The sequence below is a fragment of the Amborella trichopoda genome, chromosome 7 (assembly GCF_054954075.1).
Source record: "Amborella trichopoda isolate Santa Cruz 75 chromosome 7, AtrichopodaSantaCruz75HAP2 v2.0, whole genome shotgun sequence".
Classification (NCBI taxonomy): domain Eukaryota; kingdom Viridiplantae; phylum Streptophyta; class Magnoliopsida; order Amborellales; family Amborellaceae; genus Amborella; species Amborella trichopoda.
The window spans coordinates 41,395,241-41,415,678 of NC_142342.1; the positions used below are offsets into that span (position 1 = coordinate 41,395,241).

Consider the following 20,438-nt stretch of genomic DNA (forward strand, 5'->3'; position numbering starts at 1 on the left):
TTTATTTCTAATTATAAAATTTTAAATTTCAAAAATAGTTAAAATCAAGTAGTTCTTTAAACATATGAAAATAGACGGTGTAGATAATATTTTGTAAAATACACTATTTTTTTTACTTCAAATCTTTTTATTTTTCATAGTCATACATCTCGATGTCGAGATGATCAATCAAAGGGTTTTTCAACATTAAAACTATCTTTTTCGATAGACTTTTGAGGTGCATCCGTAGCTATAAAGGTAAGGTTGCAACCTTATATAAATTTTTTCCATATATATAAATCACAAACTTGCATAAATATATATTAGATATAATTAATCAATTAATCTTAGTTAAAAAGAGATCCATAAAATTTGAGTATATGTACTCATATTCCCAAAACGTTTTGTAATTATTGGGAATTCCAATGATTAGACACGTCTTCTCAAATAGGAATTTCCAACTAAGAGCCTGGGTCTCTCGATGTACTTATTTATTCTTTTTTTTTTTGTTAGGATACTTGAGTCCTAATTGGTTCATTTTTGATCCCGCAGGTGAAAATGTACAGTTGTTCCCACATGGGATTTGTTCAAAATCTTTCAAAGTTGTTTTTATTCATATCAAGGAATCAATTTGAAAAGATTATTCTAAGTTTTTCTTTTTGGTTTGAACTCCATCATTGCAGGTCTGAGGCCTGGATGAGAAATGGCGACGGTTGTGTTAGAGTAGCAGCCAACATAAATTTTTTGCTACATTCGTATCATGAATAGCCCGCCAAATAGTTAAATAAAGTTTGCATAATGATAATAATTCTAAATTCTTGTGCAGTTATGTCAATTTCCACTCTAAATGTGTTTGTAGCTCAAAATTGCCCTCAAAGCTCATCCTTAGATTGACTCTGGACTAGACATTTGGTGAGTAATTTGTTCTAGTTTTGTATAATTAAACTAAGATTTCTAGAACCCTACTCAATGTTTCCTTATTTTTATTTTTTATATGGAAGATTTTTAGAACTCAAATCAAATTATCTTTCGTGATATTTCTTTGGATGCAAAGTTCTTATGTGTTTTTCAATGCTAGACCATGTATTGTAGGTGGTCCGGCATGGCCTCACCTATTATTGAAATTTGACATTAGAGAGAGAAATTAGCAAGCCCATCATACGTGACCAAGCATTACCCAAACTGACCAAAAGCCCCTCTAGACCACCAATTAATAAATCACAAAAACCTTGGAAAAATATAAGAACCAAATGGAATAGGCGTATCCTCAGCTATGCTGTGAGAGACCAACTCCCATCGTTCTAGGAAAGTGCTACTCGGTGGAAAGATTTTATGTTCCTGCAAGATCATATTATGCATTCATTCTCTTGAGTAAAATACCATCTGGGATCATTCCCAGGACCTAAGTATCGTGGATGTAACCCTATCAAACTAATGATCTATCTTAAAATTAAAACAAGAATCATGCACTTTATATACACTTAAATGACCCTAGATAGCGTTTAGCCTAGGGATAAATATACAAAACTCTTCCACCGGAGCATAGAATTTTTTGAAAAATGTATTCCAAAACAATAAAAATTGAACATTAAATTACAAATTGGACCTAATTCGACATGAGATTGTTTTTTTTTTTTTGCTGCTTACATATCGTGTATAAGTGTTTTCCTTTTTTTATCTAAAATTGATCGCTAGGTTTGAAACCCTAATTCATTATCTAGTCCAATACCGAGTCAATTTTTTTTCCAAACGTTTTAGGTCCTTGGCATCAAAAGGATCATTGAGAGGCCATTAGAAGCTTGATAAGACCATTAGATGTCAGAATGGATGGCTTGGGGTGTGCCATAGGGTTTGATAATATTTTTATTTTGTACTGTAAGTCTAGTAGACACACCCACAACCACCCCATTTAAAATTTGAAGGACGATACTAATTGTGACGTTTTTGTACTAAAAGTAAGTAGTCTCTTCTTATAGACCTTTATTGTGAGAATGAATCTCTTATGCATGCTCCGGCGGGAGCACAAAATCTTTTGGCAAACGTACTTTTCCCACATACCAAGAGATTCAATGAACTTAAGGCACAAGGATATTAGTGCCATATACTAAAAAAACAAGGACAATGAGCTCTTCCCAAACGAATGAATGCTTACCCCTTTTCCCTCCTAAAATATTAAAAATCGGGTGTGGTTGTCTATAGAGGCTAGGCTCTAAACAATCAAATTCAGACTACCCTAAACTAGAGTCGAGAAATGTGGTTTTCTAACATAACTGGAGTCGAGAAATGTGGTTTTAATGTTACAAATCTTTATGATAGCGTTAATGCATATTTTCATTTTTATTTATAAAACTTTGGAAATCTTGAAAATTGACGGTTTAAAAATGCCTTATAAAATACACTATTTCCAAAACTCGAAATCGATTTTTTTTTCTCATGTCCATCTCGATGTTGAGATGATCAATTTCAGGATATTTGGGCATCAAAACAACCTCTTCTAGTGAAATTTTTGATGTAAGCTCTAATTTGATTGTTTAGATCCTCGGTTCTATATAAATTTTTCCATTTAAAAATTAAGAAGAATAAAAATAATGAAAAATATAGTTGATGAAATAGCATAGAATAACTGATCTTTTACTCGATATGAAAACCAAAAGCTCTGCAAATTAGACTGCAAAAGGCCCATGCTTTTCTCTCTGTCTATCTGCAAATTCATGGAATAAAAACTTCATTCTCTCTCTCTCTACAAAAGAAAGTCAAGCTCTCAAAAGAAATTCAAGCTCTCTAAACGGCTACTTCCCCTGTTTCAAGACCGTTGCCATCATCATCTCCAAGAGAAAGAAAGGGAGAGAAAAGTGTTGGAGAGAAGGAAAATCAGAGGGGAAAACAGAGGCCAACGGCTACATTTCATGTGTTTTTTAAACCATGAGCATGGAAGAAAAGATTAAAGTGAAAAAGTTGCAGGAGAAGCAAGGGAGAGCGAGAGGAAAAGCGTGACAGTGGTGGTAGTTCAAATTCAAAATCTGAAAGAAAAGGTATGGTAGCTTTATGCAATGGTGGAATTTCTAGAATTTGTTATCGGCTTTAATGATTTTAGAGAGAGAAAGGAGATTGGGTTTCGAAAATTTTGAGGGTTGAAGTTCTTGGGGTGTCTTAGAAGGAGAGGAGGTTGGGAAAGAAGAATTGTGGGTTGCCTCTCTCTCTCTCCGCAAATTTTGATTTACAAAAGTATTTGTAACCCAATTTGTATCTGCTAAGGAACAGAGCATGCAGGATTGAATTTTGAGCAAATGCCACGGTGATACATGCTTTAATTGAAAAATAATTTGCTCGTTTTATGCAGACTGATTTCTCTCAAGATAAAACGTTCAGTGTGTTAGCTTTAATGCCATTTCACAGCATCAATTCAACCATTCTACATTATTGCTTCTTTTCTTTTTTCTTTTTTTAGCTAATTCAGGTTGCTAATTTTCTAAGTTCAATTTTTCTCTTCTATATTTTAATGTAATATGAGTTTTTCTCAGCATGATCCTCTGCAATCTAGATAGGGAAAACAAAAGCAATGGGAAGAATTATAAAGTTCCCTTAAGAAAGAGATAAACCAAACATTAAACCATCATCAGTTTTGAAGTTCTAAAACACTATTTAGTCAATTAGACTCACAAGATTTGCCTGAATCTCTAGAGAGAGAAAACCCAACAATGACGGGACTGAGTTTGAACCTCAAAAAACTTTTTCACTCCATTCACAGGGACTAACACAACCCATGATTTTTTTTTTTGTTTTTTTTTCAGTTCCAGTAAATCGCACCAAGATCAAAGTTTTGAGATGGGCAATTTTTCAACATTAGTAGGCATCGAGGATCACATAGAAAGATCAGTTACAGATAGTGAATTTTCTACATTGAGCATTAGAACAATGGAATTCAGCAGGACGAGCTCTGAAACTTCAATATCTTCCGATACTAATTATGAAAATTCTACCCCCGAAGAGTCACCGCATTCTCTCCCCCTGGTCAGTAGGCCACAGACCCAAAGTCGAGGGGCATTAGTAAAATTGGGGATCAAAAGGCATACCCAAGTTCTAGATCATAAGTCAGAAGATCATGAAGCCAGTAAATCAGGTCTCTCTCTCTCCCTCAAAGCATAGATATATCCATGAGAAAGAGAGGTTTACAATTATCTTCCTAGTTTGGAATTTATTTTAAACAGGAAATTTCCATAACCAATTACTAATCTATGGCTAGTTATCTTTGTAACTATATATTTCAGGTCTTGATATCATGAAAGAAAAATTCTCAAAGCTGTTGTTGGGTGAGGATATGTCTGGGAGTGGAAAAGGGGTATCCACTGCAGTTGCAATCTCAAATGCCATTACAAATCTCTATGGTATGTACTCTCTCTCACTCTCTCTCTCTCTCTCTCTCTCTCTCTCTCTCTCTAACATAGTCCATTTGTTTCTGCAGCTACAATTTTTGGCCAGCTTTGGAAATTAGAACCTCTATCCCCTGGAAAGAAGTCAATGTGGAGGAGAGAGATGGAATGCCTTCTCTCAGTCTGTGAATACATAGTTGAGTTCATCCCTGCCTGGCAAACCTTCCTGGATGGGAGTAGGCAAGAGGTTCAGATAGATAACTCTTTTTCTTGCTTTGATTATAAACTACTCAGTTTCAGTTACAGCATCTGTCAATTTTGCTTATTTTTAGTATAAAAGACTTAAAAGAGTTTTAATACATAACTATCTGTCATGCTTGTTTTGATTAAAAATGACTGGAGTTTTGTGTTTGGGATGGTTGTGGTCTCAGGTGATGACAAGCAGACCAAGAACCGACATTTACATCAATCTTCCTGCATTACAAAAGCTCGATGCCATGCTACTCGTAAGATTTGCAGGCCCCCATCCTTCTCTCTCTCTATCTCTATGTCAAATGCTATTCGGGCCTGCCTTCCTTTCTTTTTTCTAAGGATGCAATAGAGCTGACCTCTCTCTCTCTCACTCTCTCTCTCTCTCTCTCTCTCTCTCTCTCTCTCTCCACAGGAAATCTTGGACAGTTTTAGCAGCAGTGCAGATTTCTGGTATGCAGACCAAGGACATGGCTCATCAGAGTCAGAGGATTCAGGGTGTTTTCAAAGGTTGGATGATAAGTGGTGGCTTCCTGTACCGTGTGTCCCTCGAAATGGTCTCTCTGATAAATCAAGGAAGCATTTGCAACACAAGCGCGAATGTGCAAACCAGATTCTCAAAGCAGCCATGGCCATAAACAGTAGTATTCTGGCTGAGATGGAGGTCCCAGAATCATACCTTGAAACTCTTCCTAAGGTCAACACCTCTCTCTCTCTCTCTCTCTCTCTCTCTCTCTCAAAAAAAAAAAAAAAAAAAAGAAAACACATGACCATGAAAATGTTTCATGCAGACTGGGAGAGCCAGTCTTGGCGATGCTATCCACCGGTACATAACTAATTCAGAGCAGTTCTCCTCAGACTATCTCTTAGACTGTCTTCATATATCATCAGAGCACGAAGCTCTCGAATTGGCTGATCGATTCGAGGCAGCAATCTATGTATGGAAACGAAAATGTGCGCACAATTCAAAATCCTCGTGGGATATGGTCAAAGACTTGATGGTGGATGGAGAGAAGATAGAAATGCTGGTGAAGAGAACTGAAAGCCTATTGTCAAACTTGAAGCTTAGGTTTCCTGAACTTTCTCAGACAACCTTGGACACGAGCAAAATACAATATAACAAGGTATGTAATGTCTTATTAGCTCACAAAAAAATGTCTTATTAGCTCACAACTTTGCTTAACCTTGTGTCAAGTTTTGCTAAATACATTATGATGAAAAGATTGGTTTAATTTGAGTTTCTTTTTTTTATACTGTTAACATTGTGTTAAAGGAAGAGTTTATGCATACTACAAAAAACCCCATAATTGTTGACATTGAACTTTTAAGGTGCGTTTTTATTTATTCAAGACGCAGCCCTGAGGCAAAGTTCGTTCAACAATTTTAACATCTTTCACAAAATATTCGGTTAACTTGCAACTTTTGAGGTCATCTGTTTTTTCTTTTTTTTGTATTAAACTATCCCTGAACCTAAGTTTTCTTAATCTCTTGCCATTAAAATATTAGGTTAATTTGTAATTTTTGAGATGGTTTTAGCTCATCTTTGAATATTTATGACCCTAACTCAGACTTTTCAGAGTATGAAAATGGTGGGACAACTACTTTTGAAGTTCTCGAAGAAATTTCAATTTTGTGCAACTTTTGGAAAAATTTGGCTAATTGGTAACTTTGACGCTTGGACTTTGTTCATCTGAAATTTCTCCATAGTTCAACTTAGACTATCAGAACATGTCAAGCATGGATAATTTGCAAATTTTGAGATGGTTCTTTTAACAAATTTGTACCCCTCTGAAGACCATGCTTATTTCAAGTGTGGTGCAAACCATTTTGTTGAGTTCTGGCAAAATATTGCCATTTTTCTGCAATTTTTACTTTTTGATTAATAACCAATTTTGATGGTGTAGTGTAGTTAAAAATCCCTCTAAAAAGGCATAGGGTGTGTTTGATTGTAACACTAAACGTGTTTAATTCTATTTTTGTCTCTGTCCACTATTGAAATCTCCTTATCTCAAAAATCTTACTGCTACAAAATCCGTTTGACCTAAATGATCAAAATATTGTTTTGCTAGGCAATAATACACCAGGATGATCAAAACAAACACAGGCTTACTTATCTATCTACATTGTGCAGGATATTGGACAATCAATACTGGAGAGCTACTCTAGAGTGTTGGAGAGTTTGGCATTCAACATTGTTGCAAGAATAGATGATGTGCTTCGTGTTGATGACTTGACAAGAAACCTTAACTCCTCAGAGCATTCGCCAATTAACAGAAGAGTTTCAAATGTGGGTCAATTTCAATTATCCTAAATATCCATAATTTGGTAGAGATATCTACTCAGATGAGAACAAATCAAACTGGAAAATGAGAAGTTATAATCAACACTTCATAGGAGTCCATGACGCAACCAGAAGATTTCTAGCAGTCATTGAATTGATGACACAATGAAAGGAGACATGGGTCGTGCTATCTCATCACCATGGTCAGTTCTTAACCTTTATCCCTGACACAGAGAACCCAGAGTATAGCAGTTGTATTTCTATATAGAAGTTGTAGTACATGACTACTGTGGGCTGTCTTCTCTTCCGATTTCGAGTTCTAGTAATGTGCAGAGAGGAATCTACATGATCATTGATGGATGTGCTCATCGTCTTAGTGCACAAGATACTAAAATCCATTAGTACCAATCAGCTCTTCAAAAATATATCATAGCATCAGTTAGAAGGATACCAGAGCTCATATAAGATACAAATACAAGCACATATTTTGCAAACTCCTACCTACTGAAATCTTCCTAGCAGAGAGTGATACACGTGCGTAAAGTCTACCGGCCAACTAGGGTCATACTATTACCCAGCTAGGTTAGTCATCTTAATTTATTAACTAGGGTGGCTAGGGCTAAGATGGCTATCTTTGTAACTGACGCCAAATACTGCTTCTTAACAAAGTAAGCAGTTCAGTTTATTCAACTTCTTATCAAAAAGAACACACAAAAAGTTAGAAAGGGTCTGATCAAATTAGTCATAGAGTTTTTGAAGCACAAAGAGTTGCCAAAAGGAAATAGAGGTCACGAATATTCACCAAAAGAGAATAATCATCAAGCTCTATGAAAAGGGACGTGTACCAGCCTAATTGGCATGGTAAAAGGGATGAATCAAAAATCCTGATTGTCAAACCAAAAAAAGAAAAAGGATATTTCAAGAACATAAGCAAACCAGCTTAACTCCTACCAATAATTCAACACTACAATCACATTTGACAATGTTGCTTCTAAAAGGTCAAGGAATATCACATAATGTGATTCTCCTAAGTGAAACAGCATCAAATATCACAGTCGACATAAACAAAATCATAAAACCCACAATAAAAATATAAAAAACGGATAGTGCATTTTATGCGAAGACAAAAAAAATACCTTGATTCCAACTCTCCCTCTTATAGTATTAATAAGTCAAATTTTAAACACAATCTACACAAAAACCATATACAAAAAATTTATGATAGCTCAGATTGGGGGATTGTTTGGGTCTGAGTAGACAGTTTGGCCAAAGAACAGGAAGATCTAAATGCTTCAATTTGTGACTGGCATTTTAGACGATCCCCATGATTTTCCTCCAAGCATTTCTTTAAAGCTTCAACATCACAAGGAGACATTTTCTTCAGACTGTTCATAGCATTTTCATCCATGATCAACCTGATTTCAACAAGAAATTTAAAAATATCAACGTATAGCAAGGGGAGTGACTTCATGACAGTTTTCCCTAATAACTGAAACTTCTCCTTCAAAAACCATGTTAGGCAAAGAAAAAATGGATTTTTTTTAAGATGCGCTCTTTACAATCTAATGAACAATCTAAAAACTTCAAAATGCCCCACAAAAAACGGATTCTTTTTAAGGCAATAAATGCAGACGGTCCATTTGATAGAACAGTTAGATCTAGACTAAGGGATTCTTTTCTTTTTTTGCCCCTAATTTTATACATGACCTCAACATCCTTTAATGAACAATTTTAAGAATAAAAATAAAAGAAAAAAAAATGATTTTGATCTATTATAGGTTCGCATCTAAATGTCCACATGCTTCATTTGGACCTTTTCTAGGCTAGAAAGTCAATTTTTTCCCTATCATTGGAATGAAGATATTGTGTGTTCAAAACTTGGGGTTATAGAAATTCATTTATATATATGGTTTTATTGAAGAAGAGGTTTCATTATATTACTAAGAAACCCTTTGAATAATAAATTCCCTATTGTAACCTACAATTAGCAAGAATCAACATATAAAAGTGGCATACATTTATAATGATCTCCTCATTTCTAGCTTACTTGGTAGAGTTTTGGTTCCCAAACACAAAATCCAACATAACTCATAACTTCATATCTTTGTGAAGAAATTTTTTCCAATGAAATATCCTTCCTCCTTTGGTTCAAATTATAGAAATATCAAATTCCAAAACACACAAGAAGAATGAGATGGAGAAAGGAACATATTTCTTATAACAATGCCGCAAAAAAATGAATCCTATCATGCCTTTAAAGCTTCCGAGAAAAGATCTGCATTTTCAAATACAATATTTTTCCCATTATCCTGAATTCCCAATAATTTGTGTATAAATGATCAATGGAAAATAGAGACTGAAATTCTTCAATGCAGATTCAATCTCTCCCTCTCCCCCTCTATTCAAAATGAAGGCAAGCAAACCAATCGTACTAATAGTATTGAATTTCCAGGAATAATATCTGAAATCTGTTTTCCCATCAAATTTGAGTTTGACCTTCAATTTCATGGGCAGAAACCAGGACAAAAATGAAAAGGCAAATTCTGAAAGTAACTAAGAGAACCAGTCAAGTTTAAGATTCAGGAGAATTGATTTTCATCTTCACATCATTAGCTAAAAGCCCAAAAACATATGATATGCATCAAAGAGAAAACCAACGAGTACGATATTAAAAAATAGCCCCAAATATATGATATTCATCAAAAAGAGCACAAAAATTATAAATAGAATACAGATTCGGTCTAATCCCGCATGGAAAAGTATCAGCAGACATCCAGAACAATCCGCACAATAAAATTCGAAGAGAGCGAGAGCGAGAGAGAGAGAGTGGGCTCACTGTTTTCTTCGATGAATTCGAGTGCAACCCAAACCTAGAAAGTAAAAGAAATCTACCCTCTTGACCTGCTCAGCAGATATCAATGCCCGAGGAAAAGAAAAAAAGTTGGAATGTCTGTTTAGGAAAACTGTTTCATGCGCCCTGGACTGTATTTCTACAATATGCGGTCCAGGTGTATGGATCATCCATTTTAAAGATGGATGCAAATGGGTGGTCCATCTAAAAACAAGTGTAACTAATGACCCAAATGTCTTTTTAATATAATTATTATTTTTAGTTTTCAAAAAAAAAATCATATTCATGATCTCCACGTTAAAGATTATATATTCTCTAAAATTAAGATCAGATTATATTTATTGCCCAGCCCGTATTTCTACAATATGCACGCTTTCTACATAGAAACCATATCCATCAATTCATGACACCGTTTATATGAGTCCATGTAGAAATGAGTCGCATCTTAAAAAGCTATTTTTGAGACAGATTTTGGGACTTAATTTTTAAAGAAATGTAATTTATAACATGGAGATCATGACAATGAAAAAATAAATAAATTTTAAAAATTAAAAATAATAATTCTATTCAAAAAACATTTAGACCGATAGTTTCAATTGTTTTTAGATGGACCACCTATTTACGTCCATCTTTAGATGGATGCTTTATACCTCAAGGATGCAAATGTAGAAATGTGGTCCCCGCAGCATGAAACAATTTTCTAACAGTTTAAATCTACCCTCAAATAATCATTTTGATCGTCATTCATCGTTATCAAAGCCTTTTCTCAATGGATTGGATCCTACACGAGGTTCTACTCAATTAAAGGCTGAGGTCCTATCTATTTCTCATTACTTTCAATCATGTTTTATTTCTCGTTACTTTCAATCATGCTCTTTTGAGCCTATCCCTATGTCTTTATTCGCTTTCCACTTGAAGTAATTCACATCTTAAGACTCGTAAGTCTACTTTACATATGGCTAGCCACCTAAGTCTACTTCTTTTCATCTTATCATTTATTGGTGTCACACCTAAATTCTCTCAAATATATTTATTTTGAATTCTATGTCTTGCCACTCTTTAGATATTAAAATTTTTCAAGGGTAATCTCGATCAAAATAAGCATGCAAATGTGGATTAATCTGTGCTATTCATTTTTTATACAAGGTCACAATTAGTATTAATCTCCTAATTATTAAAATGCGTCATAATTTTTCTAAAAAAATATTTTGGACTTTGTGCCTAACTAATAAAATAACCCCGACTATAGACAATGATGATTTGTGAAGTTTTTGTATAAAAAATAATTAGTTTTATCGCATATATTTCTATAATATAATTTTATTGTTAACCATGAAATTCTTATGCCAAAAAAACATAGCAAGGACAATATAGCGTCCACATGATATGAACGGTTGAAGGGTTCTGAGATTGAACCTAGTATTATCCGGGTGTCCAAAAAGAGTTTCATATTTTATTTTTATTTTAAAATAATAATTATATAGAATTTGGGATATAGATGTATTTTATATAATGCATAAAATAAAAGTAATAAAAAATATTTTAAAGCAAGATACCCCTAAAACAATTTAATGGTAGTTTGGTCAGCCTTTTTGTTCAAAATATTTTTTATTTTATTTGGCTTACCATAAAAACAAACATCTATAATAATATTTTGGGAAGATTAAAACTTTAACTATGGGATCCGCTTTAGAGTTTTTAAGTTAGATCGGTTTTGATTAGACTAAACTACTAACCGGTTTGGTGAACGATCACTGCAAAATTTGACATTTTATCTAACATCCTAGGGCGTGATTTTTTCAAGTAAAATACTTATTCCAATTGTTTCTTTTTAGATTGGTCCAGTCGTATCATCATCAACATCATCATCCTCAAAACATTTTCCCAATAATTTGAAAAACAAGAATACTAGTTTGTCATTCTACTCTATTAAAACCATACCAAATTTGGAAAACATGAATACTAATCTGTCGATCTGCTTTATTAAGAACCATACCTTCGGTGATACGGTCGCATCACATCTCCGATATTTAAAGTCCTAAAAATACTTCGAGTTTCACTCCAAGAAGCAACTGTGGACCATATAATCTCGGTAGTATCAAGTAGTAATATTATACGCCAGTGCGAACCAAGTTCATTCAATCCTTGCAAACGACCCACTTGCAACGATTTTCTGAAACGGAAATTTTGGGATTAGATTCAGATGAATATTTTCAAAATAAAAAGGCTCTTGAATGGAGAATTCGGTGCACCCTCGGATCAAAATCCCTGCCATTGAAGTTATTGTTTATTTCATTCAGAATCATATAAGAAAGAAAATTACAATTAAAGTTGAACCAAAATGGTTCAAGATTCCAACAGGAAACTGAAGATAGAATTTGGGGATCATAAAAAGAATTGTTGAATTACTCATTTGCTTTCTTTTATGGGAAAGCATCACCAGTCAATTATAAAATCTCAACTCCCCAACTTCCTCTTTGAAATTGATACACAAACAACAGTAAGTCAATAAGATGAAAGTGTAAAACAGAAAAGGGGAAAAATATTTGATCAGGTGGATGTTAAGAACAACATGCCCTAACAACTAAAACAAACTCAATAGAAATCCTCATTCCATCAAAAAGCAATAAATTATTTCACAAAATAAAACAAAACTCGACAAGCCATCTATCTCATCCCATAAATGGAATTGCCTTGCCAGCGGTTGCTAGCTCTTTCAGACTTGACCATGATTTCCTCCTCCGCTTCCGTGAATTTCCAGTCGAAGCATTCGATCCAGACCCACTCTCCATTGAGGAAACACAAACTGGTTTTCCTAATGGAGTTGCCATGGTCTTTAACATGGGAGAGTCGATAATGGCCTCAGCTCTCTCTACAAAGCCAGATTTCCCATCTGTTATCGGTTTCGTGCCAGCTTTTTTGACAGGGTTTTGCTGTGGTTCTCCAGTGCTGGGCTCTTTTACTCTCTCTTGATTTTGTTTTGCGTTGCTGGATTCTCTTTTGCTCTCTTGCATGTATTTGTCATTTCCCACCAAATTGACAATATTATCATCTGTTTTCAATATCCGTCCATATTTTTCTATTGGGTTTTCAGTACCCATTTCTCTTTCTATCTCATGATTGGGTATCCCACCCTCGATTTCTTCTTCTCCTTCTCTTCCTACCTCAAGATCAGGTCTTTGGGCAAAAAGTGCCTTCACGTGACCCCGAGGCGTTCCTCTTCTTATGTTCCTGTAGAAGCAAAAAGAACAAATGTATATGACATTGTTTTGTGGGGCAGAGCCAGGCTTGGCACGGCGCTTTTTGCTTCTATTTCTTTCTACTCGAACAGTGCAGTTAAAACCAGGCTGAAGAATGGTTTTGCATCTATGAAGACATCAAAAGAGGAAGGGAAAATTAGAAACACTTGAGATGGACACTTCTGAAAGGGGGGGAGAGAGAGAGAGAGAGAAACCCCAAGCATACAGAATCAAGGCCAGACAAAAATCCTAAAGTACATCCAAAATGTCATAATTAGATGGTAACAACATGACTAAAAACAAGCACTAACTATGGTCAGAACTAGCACATAAATAATAAATTCGTTATTGTAAAGGAAGACCAATCATAGGGATGTAGAAGTATGAAAATTAATGATAGGCTGTAAAACTAAGAAACAAATTCATTATGCAGAGCAGTGAAATTTGTTCATAAACTAAATAAAATATTTTACATAAACCCTCTTTCAAGGCTGCACAAAGCTTTGATGTTTGCATAACCTTCCATCACTGAATCCTTACTGAACTTCTAAGTTCTATCCACTCTCCACAAGACCAAATCAACTATTCTCAACCTCCCCTTGCACCTCATATGTGTGCCTGTGTGTTTATGGCTGTCCCTGAAACCCAAGTGGTGCTAGGCCACTATTTCTCCACCTTTGTGCTCTCCCATCCCAAACCTTCGCAAGAATAATAGCCCACAGATTATTTCAAGATCAGTGTAACTCATGAAGATTTAGACCTCAAAATTAAAAATTATGACCAAAATTTGGAGGAATGGAGCAAAACTCATCCAGTTGATCAACCAAACCTTTAAAGGAAATGGAAGAATGTTGAACAGAACAAAGTCCACCCAACAAAACTCGCCAAAATTTAATAAAAAATTTAAGAACGAATTTTGGTAATCAATGTTTTTGAATAATCCTTCAACTTGTACCAACATTTATAGATATTTATATACTATTAAGAAGTATACAATAATCTTCATGACTATGATCTATAGACATAAGGCCACCACCATTCAAATAACCATGTAGCTCACATATCGATCTTAAGCTTAGAAAGTGATACTATCAAGGTAATTGAGAAATTCCCGGAGCACTACTCTTAAAACCAACATTTATTGATTTAATTCTAACAGGGATGCACAATTAACAAGGAGAATATTTGCATCAAAGATAGAAATCGGGCTTGGGTCAAGGCGGTGGTAGCTGGGGTTTTCATAAGACTAGGTGTCAAGTTCCATGCCTATGTAACCTTATATATATATATATATATATATATATATATATATATATATATAGGACGCGGTTAGCATGTGGCCAAGCCTGCACATGTACAAATGTGGGCTTAGCAATAAAGATATTTTTTAAATATAATTTGATCCTAATTTTTAGAGAATATATAATTTTTAACATGGAGATGATGAATATGAAAAAATAAATAAATTTTGAAAACTAAAAATAATAATTATATTAAGAAAACATTTGGACTGTTAGTTACAATTGTTTTTAGATGGACCACCTATTTGCATCCATCTTTAAGATGGATGCTTTATACCTCTGGACTGTATATTGAACAAATGCGGTCCAGCCCGCTGAAACAATTGTTCATATATATATATATATATACACGCATCAAAGGTGATTCATGTATAAAGATGTGCTTGACTATTGGATGGTGTTTTCAATCCAATAACAAAGACAAAATTAACCACAAGAAACCAGTAATCTAAAAATTAAAAATAAAGGACACTGAGAACACAACTCTCAGAGACCAAACGATAGGTTACCTAATGAAAAGACAACAATTTGCAACAAAGAGATTATCAATACAATGCAGCATCAGGCATATCCAAAATCAAAATAAAACAATAACCATTGATTTCAAAGTCACCATGCAGTTGAATTTACTAAAAACAGCAATTAAATTGACCCCTGTATTCATTAGGGCCATTTCTGTACTTTAACATCTTTTATATATTAAGATGAAAGATCGTGTAATCTAGAGCTACACAAAACTTTCCAAGTCTTTCCTTGATAGTAAGGCACCTCTTCTTGAATCCTCCTTGCGAGCTTAATTCTTCACCTATGTGATGCATTCCACGGCACATCCTAGAGATCAAATGTTTACTTTAATGATCTAATATAGTATCGGAGTAGATTTATTGAGTTTCAATTTTGTCTGTTGGTGATCAAACTAGTGTTTCTGGGCAGTCCAGCACTTACTTTCCTGGCTTTCTTCTTCTTTTAGTGCAGGTTTTCTTTGATTATTGTGCTATTAAACTCCAGTTGTGCTTAATAATGGCAGCTGGGAATAAAATATCATTTGTTGTGCCCTGCATACTCAAGGGGAGAAACAATTTCCTCTAGTCATCCATCATGGTTAACCTTTTTAGAGGGTAGAGATTTGTTTGAGATAGTTGATGGGTCTACATCTAGGCCTGTTGATGTGAAAGGTACCTCAAAATGAAGAACTGAATGGCAATATCAAACCTGAAGTCTCCTCTCAGTTAAGTACAACACTACCCCTAATGAACCATAATGAAAAAAATACACCGGAAGCACAATACTAAATTACATTTTTCATTTCCCAAATTACCCTATTGTTTACATTCCGCGTATCTTTTAAGAAAGATCGCCACATGCTTTTTAAGAGTGGTGCATCTACCCAGAATAAGCGGATAGCAAAGAGGGGCAACCATCACTAACAATTCCATAGTTACTTCATACTGATGAAACCAGATAGAAAAGATAATCCAATACTTAAAAGACAAGAAACTAAGCAATTCAATAAATTAAATTCTCTACAACGAAATAAAGGTAATATAACGGATAAATGCCCCACCTTTGGCAAGAAAAGAAAGTTGATTCAATAGGTGGTATCCCAAGGGCCTTTTCATGAGCAGCCAATCTATGTCCTAAGAGAGCGCCCAGAGAAGGTACAGAAGCTTTTCCAGAAAACCATGTAGCCAATCTGTGCAAATGTTGAATTCTCTTCAGAGAATTTAGGTTATGAGTCCCACTAATGTTTGAAGCCTTTTTTCCCTTAATTTCTTCTCTAATTGTTCTTGCATGTGATCCATTCTTACCCATCTCACCAAAATCACAGAGATAGCATTTGAGAGAAAACCAAGAAACCAGTACTCCTACAGAACAATGGAAACATCGAGAGACAATACATTAAAGAGAGCATAAAAATATTAAATACGCAGAAAGGAAGAAAAATGTTATGCCCGTCACTCCAAGGTAATTAATACACAGAGAAACAGGGTAAAGATAAAGAGAATCCACATTTGTAGATTTTTCTTAATATCTTGGATCTCCAAGCATGCATAAAGGGTGAGTGTATAAGGATCTAGAGAAAAGTACACACTCAATCAAAAAGTTCATCAACACTAGCATGGAACTAGTTCCAGTTCTATGAGATAGACGCATTATACAGGTAAACAAGTACTGACTTGGTATGTGAAGAGTTAGGAGATTTATGGTCCCATAGTTTCCCTAAATGAGTAATTCATTTAGCGTAAATAGTCAAGATTGAATTATTTAGAGCCTCGAGTATAGAGCTCTAGAGCAGTTCCTCGAGTTTAACTACGCGCATGTGCAACCTCTAGAACGGTTCCTCCTTAGTTGGATCCTCCTATAGAGCTATTTACAGTTAGGGAGAGAACCACCTACAGTTATACTACTCTTTGCCAAGATGGTGTGGATATTCTTCCTAGGCTTATTGCTTTTCCACTGGGTGATGTCAAGCTTGGTTTTAAACTTCAGTACAAGTGGGGTTTGGAATCCTTCTAGCCAAAAGATATCTCGCTCTAGAGGTTGCACATGAGCATAGTTAAACTTTGGGCGGATTTCAAAAACTGTAGCTAAATTTAAGTAAACAGCAAGTACACTGAGACATTGAATTACAGGCAACAAGAGAAGAGAGAGAGAGAGAGAGAGAGAGAGAGAAGGTGTGCAAAGTGGACAAGGCAGCCTCTTTAGTTTATCACCACAACGACGTGTGTGTGTGTGTGTGTGTGTGTGTGTGTGTGTGTGTGAGAGAGAGAGAGAGAGAGAGAGATGTTTCAATAATCTTATCACAAATAAAAAGAAGAAATTGCTTCTTTTCTTTTATGTTTTCCATTTACAATATAGTATAGAACAGATTACAATAATTGAGGGCATGCTAAAGATAAAAACCAGTCATCAACATAAATTTTCTTTCTTTATTGATAATGGTTCTTGTATTAAAAGATTAAATTAAATAAATCCAAACAACATAACCCATATAGTACAGAGATTGTATTCTTTTTCTTTTTAATATGGCAAATGACAAAACACCCACAAAAAACCTGCTTAAAAAGACAAATAAGCCTGCTTAAAGTTAACAATAATAAAGTTGTCATTCAAATAATGTAGCAACAAATAAATAAATAAATAAAAATATATAATGCCTCAAAACTTAGAAACCTCCTTTTAATAACATAAAAATCAAGACTAAACACATATAGTTTATGAACATCTAATAACACATGTAATTGTTGATAATACTAACAGCTAGCAAGGCATCTAGTCAAGAATAAATATATGTAGCTTATGAACATCTAATAACATAAAAATCAGCATAAAATTAAATAAAAAAGGTAGACCCTCCTTTCATAACATAAAAATCAGTATTAACATTTTTACTCTCTTACGAAGCAAACGAATAAAAATTCTAATATGAATATAGGAAATAACCAGATATGCTAGATTAGAAACAAATAACTAATACCTTCAAGAACATACACTACCAAATGAATTATATTTCAGCTCGCTGACACAAATCAGTTACAAGAAGTAACAAGTACTTCCGAGCACGTACTACAAATTCACAATTATGTGTTTCTAACTGCAACTTGGCTTCATAGCATGAAATCCATTTTCTATTCATTGTTAATAACACGCATGCAAACTCAAATGTAGCCGCCACTTGCTTATGACAATTAGCAAGAACGGTGACCAAAACACCGGAATGCATGAATTCATGTAGTTGTTCTTTCTTTTCCTTTTTTTTTTTAACATAAATTCATATAGTTGTTCTTTGTAAATTGAATCATTTAAAGGAGTGCATATGACAAATTAAGAAATGAAAACATGGCATCAATATCCAACAAAGATACATAACTATATCAAACTGTTTGTTAGCAGAAATGAAAACAGGGCATCAATATCCAACAAAGATACATAACTATGTCACTATCAAACTGCTTATTACAATATCATAATCAGAAAGCATATCAGCAGAAAAGAAATGGTAAATAATTCATATTCTAATAAAGAGAAAAGTATTCAAATAGTAACTTCGAAATTCATGGGAAATTTACTCATGAAGCATTTGAGTAGAATCTAAAAAAAAAAAAAAATCTCGAATGGCTTTTATGCGACAACAATAAATAGCAAGAAATTAAAAAAAAATAAAAATAAAAAAATAAAAAAAGGGAAACATCCAACAAAAAAAAACCAGCACGAAATTTAAAAAAAAAAAAAATGACAAATTTCTACAGAGAAAATTGCTTCTATAGAACAACAAACCCCACTATAAAAACTTAAAAATGGTTTCTACACAGCAACAAAAGACTAGCAAAAATAAATAAAAGAAAACCAACCAGAAAAAAACCTTAACTTGTTGAAGAAGATGAAAGCTTCCAAATGTATCCTCGCTTGAAGCAGATGAGGTTTGGTGAGAAGGCAGGAGAGAGGGGCGAGGGCATATGACAAGACAGGAGGGAGACGGGGTGAGGGACGCAGAGAAGGCAGGAGAGAGAGGAGCGAGGGTTTTGTGAAGCGGCAAGTGGTTTCTTATTTTATTTTTATTTTTTTGGAAATTTATGTCCTGACCTGTATATTATACAATTGAAATGAAATTACCGAAAAATAGGTCGTTATTAGATAGAATCCGTATTTTGTAAAAAAATCAAGATTTTAATCTTGTAAAAAAAAAAATTTCTTTAATAGCATTTCATAGTATTTCTTCCTTCATATTTTTTTAATCTTGATATTATACTTGTAAATTCATAAATAGCTAATTAAGAATTAATAACTTACCTAATAATCAAAGTGTTCAATTGAATAAATAAAAATGTGAGTAATCTCATGTACACCTTTTATGAAAGAAGAATATTATTATTTGTGATTTAAATCTAATTTTATTATTAATTTCTCAGTTGTAAATTTTATTTTATATTTATAATTGGAAATTCTAATTTATAGTTATAATTATGATATTTAATTTATATTGACAATTTTAAACTTATTCATTATATAATTTTAATAATTTGATGTTTGACATTATTTTTATAAAAAATTTATAATATTTCGAATAAATATTTGAAAATGACATAAAAATAAATAAATATTAACGTTCTACATAAAATTTATAGCTTTCTAATCGAATAGTGGAGAAGAACATGAAGATAACATTTATAACATGAGTGCATAATTTTTTTTAAAAAAATGTGTTGTTTTATTTTAATTTGTGAAATATTTTATCAAAATGAGAGTATCATTTTTAATACCAAATTATAAATTTTAATTTATTTTAGATTTAAGTAAAAGTATAATAGATATAACAAGATGTCTTAATTTTGTTACATAAAAGTGGGCAAGAGCATGTTATATTCACAAATTTAATTACTATATAAAAATTAATAATGAATCAATTTGACAATAAAAATTAATAATGAATCCGATTTTAAGATGAATTTCTTGTTTGCCACCTAGTCACAAACCTACTCATATTTTTTATATAAAAAATTCCCCAAGGGGCTACGCAAAAACTAGACCATTTCGGTTGTGTTTGTTGCAGCTTTTTTTTAAAAAAAAAAAAAATTAATTACTAAGTTTCCTAGAATTCAGAAAGAAAGTAAAAATTCATCGAGAAAGGGACTAAAATCGTAGTGGTAGCTGCATATCTTAATTATCGCTTTTGGTTTCCATTCCCTAACCCATATCCTAATTACCGTTATTTGGTTTTCATTCCCACCGCTAACACCACCCATACTTTCAAAAGGCTAACTCCTAATCCATTTGATTCCATTCCCTACCCCATATCCTAATTACCATTTTTTGTTTCCATTCTCCCCGCTAACACCACCCATACTTTCAAAAGGCTAACTTGTAATCTATTTGAAAAATTCGATAGGTGCTCGTCTTCCCCACTCGATTATCATCATAACAAATGGCGATGGTATTTTCACCTATTTGGTATTTGGGAAAGGTGAAAACTACTTGTCTTAACTATTTTGTTAGACCATGTTTATGTTTGCCTTTTAAAAATTTAGAAATTCTTATAATAACCTGAAAATCCATTTTCACCACTAATTATGAAATCTAATATTCTAAAAATAGTGCAATTGGAGGAAATTCATTAGCATTTCAAAATCTTGAAAACATATGGTCTATATAATGTGTTACAAGCAATGG

At 33.7% G+C, this 20,438-nt stretch overlaps 2 protein-coding genes across 4 annotated transcripts; one reads left to right on the top strand and one right to left on the bottom strand.

Annotated features, from left to right (window-relative positions):
• The first annotated feature begins 2,603 nt into the window (after nt 1-2,603).
• LOC18422886 (rop guanine nucleotide exchange factor 7) lies at nt 2,604-7,231 on the top strand. Of its 3 annotated transcripts, none has more exons than XM_088871410.1 (8): nt 2,604-3,011; nt 3,771-4,099; nt 4,248-4,364; nt 4,442-4,596; nt 4,781-4,855; nt 5,014-5,295; nt 5,390-5,722; nt 6,730-7,231. In XM_088871410.1, exons 2-8 carry the CDS (start codon nt 3,805-3,807, stop codon nt 6,907-6,909), a joined length of 1,437 nt encoding a protein of 478 aa, XP_088727536.1. In that variant the 5' UTR covers nt 2,604-3,011; nt 3,771-3,804; the 3' UTR covers nt 6,910-7,231. The 3 variants fall into 3 exon arrangements, with proteins under 3 accessions (XP_088727536.1, XP_088727537.1, XP_088727535.1); XM_088871411.1 differs by lacking the exon at nt 2,604-3,011 and adding an exon at nt 3,019-3,161; XM_088871409.1 differs by lacking the exon at nt 2,604-3,011 and adding an exon at nt 3,086-3,274.
• Nucleotides 7,232-12,107: 4,876 nt separating this feature from the next.
• LOC18423026 (RNase P Rpr2/Rpp21 subunit domain protein) lies at nt 12,108-18,811 on the bottom strand. The gene is made up of 3 exons (XM_088871412.1): nt 18,623-18,811; nt 15,835-16,135; nt 12,108-12,961 (listed from the first exon to the last, which is right to left on the bottom strand). The coding sequence occupies exons 2-3, from the start codon at nt 16,080-16,082 to the stop codon at nt 12,403-12,405; spliced, it is 807 nt and encodes a 268-aa protein (XP_088727538.1). The 5' UTR covers nt 16,083-16,135; nt 18,623-18,811; the 3' UTR covers nt 12,108-12,402.
• Between the last annotated feature and the right edge of the window lie 1,627 nt (nt 18,812-20,438).